Source organism: Sphaeroforma arctica (genome assembly GCF_001186125.1).
Source record: "Sphaeroforma arctica JP610 unplaced genomic scaffold supercont1.297, whole genome shotgun sequence".
NCBI lineage: Eukaryota > Ichthyosporea > Ichthyophonida > Sphaeroforma > Sphaeroforma arctica.
Genome location: NW_014040261.1, coordinates 12,958 through 20,353, shown reverse-complemented (window position 1 = coordinate 20,353; position 7,396 = coordinate 12,958). Strand labels below are relative to the sequence as shown.

Sequence of the window (7,396 nt, the reverse complement as noted above, 5' to 3'; positions counted from 1 at the left end):
TTTTAAAAAAAAGGACTCTCGTCTCTCACCGTCTCAGACAGTAACAAGTTCGCAACACTGTGTCTCACTCCGAGACTGAGTCTCCGATAGTTTGGCAACTTGGATTCTTTTGCCTTTTTCTAAAAACAAACAAGACAAAAACAAAAACAAAAACAAAAAGAGGAGTGCGTGATCCAGGATCCTCGGGGCTGACGGGGCTCCAGGGCGACAGTCGACAGGGCCTCAGGACTCAGGGCTTAGGCTCAGCTCCCACTCCCAACTCCCAAGTCCCAGTCACACTCTCGCCATAGAGTAGAGTCTCTACACACGAGTCACGGCCACTCAACTTGACTCAAGTCACCAGGCACCACAGTGACCACAGCCCACAGCCCACAGGCCCACTGCCTACAGGGCACAGGCCAACACTCCACGGTCTGACTGTCAGGTTCAGCCAGGCCCAGGGCCCCAGGCCCAGAGCCTACTACTACTCTCTAGCTAGATTGAGTGTACGAAGTGGTACATTTCAGATATTTTGAGCTGGTATCAGAATGTACAAAAATATCTTGTGCAGCATTATTTACATACATAATTATGCGTTTTGTTTTTTAAATGGACAATGCATTTCTTTTTTCCCAATTCCCAGTTCAAACACTTCACAGTTTGTCCCACACAAGACTTTTTTTCTTTTCTTTAAAGAATCCAAAAAAAAAAAGTTGCCGCACAATCACTGTGTCACACACTGCCACCGTCGGACGTCGGTCCGTCGTCAGCAATTTATATATTTTTTAAATCAGTGATACATAGTGTCAAATTTGGGAAATATAGACAATTTAAAATTAGTGATTGTGTCAAATTTGGAAAATATGGACGTCTAATAGGCCAATACATCGATACAATCAGTAGCATTCACCAATGGAGTTATGCATTCTGTTATATAAGGCAATCCATTTTTTTTATTGGCTGTGTCCGAGGACACATGGAATACTGATAACTAACTATAGATGACAATCCATTTTTACCAATGGAAATTGTTCTAAAATTTGGAGTTGATTGGACTGTTGAAACGTTGTTGGAACAAACGCGAGTCATCACTTTCAATATCAGTCAACTCACAACAAGAGTCACAAACCCACAAAGCACAACTCACAACTCACAACTCACAGCTCAGTCAGACTTTACAGTTTACACTCACGTACAGAAGGCACAAGGTACAACTCTGAACTTCTGAAGTCTGAAATCTGAACTCAATTTCACACACACATTCACACACTACAAATACAAGAGAGAAGGAAGAGTGTGTGCACACTGCACACAACGAGAGAAAGAGAGAGAGAAAGAGAAAACCACAAAAGGCAAGAATATGTATTTAGGCCTGTTGGGTCGATATAGTAATATTATTCATAGTAAACGAATAATTATAAATTCCTCTAGTAGTAGGGCAGTAACATAAATTATAGTTTCTTTTTTTTCCTTAAAAATGACAATAGGACGGTAGTGTGTGTGTTGGATAACAATATCTCCACACCAAATGAGGTTGGATAGGGGACAGTCAAAACTCAAACCTGACCATACTACATACCGAGTACCGACTGGGTAGTAAATTCAGAGAGATAAGGGGTCCCAGTATCTACTCTTTTGTTGTACATAAATGTCAGTATTGTTTCGTGACCCTCCATGTACATACTCTCTACTAGAGTCGTAGTAGTATTTAGACTCTCTCTCTCGCTACTACTACTCTAATAGTAGTAGTAGAGAGTGGGGGACTGGGGGTCAAGTCTATTTGACAGACTGACAGTGACTCTGTCGTTCAAGACTCAAAAGTTCTGAATTCTATAAATAGCATTCTGTCTAAAATTAAAAATCCACGGCCTCTGGATGTCTGGTCGAACAGCAATTTTCGCAAACAGCAAGTTCTCCCCTTTGTCCGAATTGCCTTCATCTTCATCCCAGTCCCCTGAGGGCCATGTACAATTTTAGAGGGCTATGTACAATCGCTACATATGTAAATAAGCTTTTTTATTTCACTTTGTTCTCCCTGTACAGATAGCGGTTTTTCTAGAAAATTAATATCACAGCCATACGGTACATATTTTTAAATTGGTAACATGGGGAAGGGAAATGTAGTATTGACCCTTGATTCTTGATTCGTCGTGCGAAGTGTTAATGGACTGTTACCAATTACCGAGTACCGACTAGCGTGTACCGACTACGGAAAAGTCGATACTTGCATTGTGTACCAACGGTTCATATTTACTCATACAGCAGTTTGATTGTACGTAGGTTAGTATACACTGCTATAGTCTCTAAAGTTCCCAAATATCGGCACCTGCGATTAAGCTCAGCTTCTGCTGCTGTATCGGTAAAATTATCTAGTATTTCGTACTGTTAATAATATACATAATCCTCAGCTTTTGCTGATTATCGATGAAATTGACTGGTACGTGCCCAATATCGCGACGAGTGTCATGAAGACAAATATAACCACATTCAGAATCACTTCGGCCAGCTGAGGTCGTGCTCTGCAATGAAAGACAAGAGAATAAAATGATACTATTGCTTGAAAACATGGGTGACGTCATACTAAATTTGATCTACCAGCATAGTGAACTATGGTATTAATGCATCTAAACGCGCGCCTATTGATTAGGAGAATGTAGGTGGAACATATGTGCCTTGTCTCGACTTCCTACCGTTCCCCGTCGTCGTGTTTACGTACAGGCTTTTTTTTTCGCAATGTGCACACAGTAAAGCGGATTTTTGAAGAGAGCAATCCGATAAGCTGACAATTTACCTTTATCATTGGATGCTTATTCATTAACAAATTTATAAATGCATATAGGAAAACAAATCACAATCACCATAGTTACGACATACTCCGTGTGGCGCTTGATGGAATCTGCAGACGGTCGCATGTCAGTGTCTAACAATTGTTTTGTATCATCCTGCTCCATGCTGAGGTACTTAAGGTCCACTTCGCCTTGGGCCATGGCCTCAGGCGTTGAGACCAGATCTCGCTGGTAGAATAGAACCTGCCGTATGTACAAAAGTACCAGAAATGAGAGTATTTAGTATAAATCCTGGAGGAGCTTTGATCGTTTTGAGATATAACAAGTGAAGTATCCTGCTGGATGTCTATCTAGCTTGTAATTCGTGAGACAATTTTGCTCAACATCAGCTCACGATGAAATTCAATACACTGTTGTTGAAAGAACAAATATAAGTCGGAAGCACAGACTACCATTCAAATTGCCCTTCATTCCTCCTTGTATAGTACGAGCAACGAGAAATCTGATAAAGCACGCAGTACATTGGAAATTAAAGGTGAAAACCCGCGAAAATCCCATAGGACTACGCCAACACAAAATACAAGCATATTGGCGCATAACATTATGACTCCACTAAGCACTTGCACAAATTGAACATAGGTCAAACAAAACGAGGCATATAGATCACGACGCTAATATACACCAAGTATTCGTCAGGTATGCGTTGAATACGTGCGAAGCGTGAGGAGTAGTCAATGGAAAGAATTGAATACTTTCAATATAGAAATGCGTAGTGTGTTCTCGAAATCATATTTTGATTCCATGCGTTTAGCTATAACCTACCAGGTAGAACCAGGCCGGCAAGATGCATCCAGAGAGTGAGTCCATAGATGCGCCAATAAGAGACAATACATCGCCGAAGAACTGAGTGAGAAACGAGATCAACCGATTAGCACCCCCATACCATTTGAAAATATTCCGTTCCGCACTTCGAATGCAACCTACGCAGACTATGTGCGAAGCAAGACTATACAAACACTGAGAACAAACTGGCTGCGACTTACCGGTACAGCGATAGCCACACCCACTGTGAACAACACCTGCACTGTGCGTAGACCACCTCGATACAGAATTTCCTTATCTGAACCGTCACTGTTCAGGGCTATCTCAATGCCCCGGAAGATCGGATTCATGTTCACAACAAATGCGGCGTATACGTGCGCCAGCATAGAAAGGGCCATAACCTTGGCCGTCTGGACAACAGAGAAGGCAAGTATAGGAGTTGTTTTAGAATTGCTGAAGGAACATGGTGATGGTTGAATTTTTTTTAAAGTTTTATATTCCTGCGATGAATTATTCGCCAATCAGCATTGAAATTCATAAATACGATGGATACCCAGTGCAACTTACTTAACCTGGAACATAGACAGACTGACAACAAGTCGATTCAAATACGCGCATGCTAGTATAGGAAATAGTGCAAGCTTAACCATGTGTATACTTGGATTGTGCAGACATCTGAACAAACTCAGAGTCAACTGTTTCAAATACAAGCGTATATGTTAACCTTTTAAGTGACACTCACACACCACCACAGACCGATTGTTCCATGTATTGATGCTAGAAACCAATTTGATTAACATACCCAGTTGTTGGGCAGCATTTTGATGACGTTGGCGTAGGCCGGATCGGAAAGGATGTAGTCTCCGTAGACACCATAGGTACTGCACATAAGCAGCACGTAGAAGATGAACGTACTTCCGCACGATATATATATCGCCAGGGGGAACTTGGACGGCTGTTTCATGCATCGGTTGATCTCAGGAAAGACGCACATGCCACCAAATGCGAAGATAATTTTCACAAACGCATACGACATATCTAAGGGGTTGCCGTGAAATAGTTCGGTGTGGTTGGGCACGTCCACTGTGTGACCCTCGAGCTTCTCGTCCCAAACTACGGCTACAACCTGGAATACAATTCGAATAAATGTGAGCCTGTGTGTGTATTTTTGCAAAGAGAGTATATACTAGCGTGCTCATAAACCTCTACGATTTTCATTGAAATACTTAAGCTGAAGACAGAAAACTGTGATGGTCGACAAGTTTGTATGCGAACAGTAGGGCTTGACAGCTGTGAAGCTTAAAAATTGAGTGCAGGAATGTATTCATGAGGACAAGCTAGATATATACATACAGGCACACAAACATAGGCTTATACACGCTTACCTGCATGCTTTTGTATGTAAACAAGTGTATGGGGATACATAATATCAAAAACGGCATGTTAATGTCACGCATACATGCACACTATATTCGTATACACACAAAAGTACAACTATATATACTAGACGAACCATACCAGCAACATAACAATCGCTGAGGTGGCGGCACCCAGCGCGGAGACAGCTCCCACGTGACCAAGTGTCTTATACATACACACAGGCACCGTAAACAGTCCAAAAATCAACGCCCATGTATTGTACGGCAAGGCTCTCGGAAAAAGCGTTTCAAACTACAAAAAGAATCAGTACGTGCAGGAATTAGTGCGATGAAGGTTAATATTGAACTAGAACGTGGGTTAAGATTGTTGAGATGGATGTCATACACGCAGACGATACTTGAGGCGTGGTGAAGATATAGTATCAAACGAGAAGTCATGGGTGGTGTACTTCTCAAGAGCCGTAGAGAAACATCATTTGCCTATCATGTATTTGTAAGTGTATGCGATAAACTAATAATGGTATAATTGAGAATGGACTTGACTCAATACTAAGAGTATGCGCGCACCTCTCACAAATGCCAGCCAAAAAAAACGGTAGAGGTACCTAACAAATCGACAAGGCGCACTTTCACAGTGCCCTACAGAGGCCGTGGAGTGTGGTGACCGTATACATGTTTGTACTATGGCATTTGAAAATGACGACTCGTGTGCTGTGGTAAGGTGTATCAGATCAAATTTTACTTGCGAGACAGTCGTTTTGGCACGCATGCACATGTTGCCAAACCTACTGACGACTGCCCTAGTAAGCGTACCTATACCATTAAAGTGCGCCAAGCCTTTTGATTTGTCATGTGTGTCGAACTGTTACAGTCCCTAGAGGTATAGAGCAGAAAAATACGAGAAAAAAGTTGTCCTACCATATCTTGCTGCAAAACATTCAGATGTCTACGCATATCCACACCTGAGCACGCCTTTGCATCGATATACTGACCCAACAGTTTGTCTTTTAATGAAATAGTACATATCTACGCGGTACTGATCAAACACAAGATGGGCTACTTTTGTCACTACTGAGAGCAGAATACCCGTAGCAAACGCGGAATAAACACACGTGATAAATCCATACTCTTCTTACCAGAACACTACAAGTATCAAAACAATTGTGTAGGTATCCGAAGAATCAGAGGTTTATCATGTCCATACAACTATACACACACACTTTAAATATGTATTTAAACATAGATATTTATCATATGTAAACTATCAAATATATCATTAGACCGAAAAACCAGCGCGTATGCGCGGCGTACCTGTTCCGCAGCAGAAATGACAAAGAAAATACTGCCACCAAGACAGCCGCCAAAGGATGCGTAGAACCCAAGCCACTTGCCCACAGTACCCCCACAGTACTCTCCCAGCTCCACATAAGTACCGAACTGATGTCCGGGCACACCGTCGTTCATACATAAAGACAGTCGCTTACCTGGTCAGCAAACATTTGAGAATACGCAGTTAAGATGAAAATGAGTTCATATTTGCATGCTTGCGTATGCTTGGGAGTTGACAGTAGACCACTCACGGGAGCCTGACAAAAAACATCACTCATTCAAGAAGACATCACTCGGGGTGAATTCAAAACATAAATACATACACACATACATACAAGCATACAATTAAATACATTTATATATACATTCATACATACATACAACAATGCAATACATAAAGTACATATACATACATACATACAACAATGGAATAAATACATACATACATACATATACATGTACAAACAAACATACATACAACAAACAAATTTAATACAAAATATATATGTGTGTGTGTTGTGTTATGTGTGTGTGTGTTGTGTTGTGTTGTATGTGTGTTTGTGCGTGTGATGTGTGTATTTGTGTGTGTGAGGTGTGTGTGTGAGTGTTTGTATAGATATATATATAGATATATTTCATATACATATATCATCTATATGTCATAAACATATATTATCGTACATATATATATACATGTATCTATACATATATTTATATCTATATCTATATCTATATATATATGAATATATATATACTCACATGTCTGTGAGTATATAATATATATATATATACATATATACATACATACATTTATACATACATACATACATACATATATATATATACATACATACATACATATATATATATATATATATAAATATATATGTATGTATATATGTATGTATATATATATACTTTTATGTATGAATATGAACGTATAAGTATGTTCCTGGATATATGTAGGTACAAATATGCATATTCATATGGTATGTAAAATTGATATCAATGTACATATGATTGCATTTATGTATATATGTAAGAATATATAAATAAATATACACGTAAGAATATGTGTAAGTAAATGTATCAGTATATATA

General features: G+C 39.8%; 1 protein-coding gene across 1 annotated transcript in view; it reads right to left on the bottom strand.

The window, feature by feature from the left end:
- Nucleotides 1-1,978: 1,978 nt before the first annotated feature.
- Nucleotides 1,979-7,396, bottom strand: part of SARC_04946 (hypothetical protein) — a 6,409-nt gene continuing 991 nt past the window's right edge. Inside the window, exons 2-8 of the mRNA XM_014301197.1 lie at nucleotides 6,278-6,450; nucleotides 5,106-5,258; nucleotides 4,390-4,713; nucleotides 3,809-3,997; nucleotides 3,588-3,668; nucleotides 2,854-3,008; nucleotides 1,979-2,498 (exon numbers count right to left, since the gene is read on the bottom strand). Coding sequence (XP_014156672.1) covers nucleotides 2,384-2,498; nucleotides 2,854-3,008; nucleotides 3,588-3,668; nucleotides 3,809-3,997; nucleotides 4,390-4,713; nucleotides 5,106-5,258; nucleotides 6,278-6,450 — 1,190 coding nt within the window. The 3' untranslated portion in view covers nucleotides 1,979-2,383. The remainder of the gene's footprint in view (nucleotides 2,499-2,853; nucleotides 3,009-3,587; nucleotides 3,669-3,808; nucleotides 3,998-4,389; nucleotides 4,714-5,105; nucleotides 5,259-6,277; nucleotides 6,451-7,396) is intronic.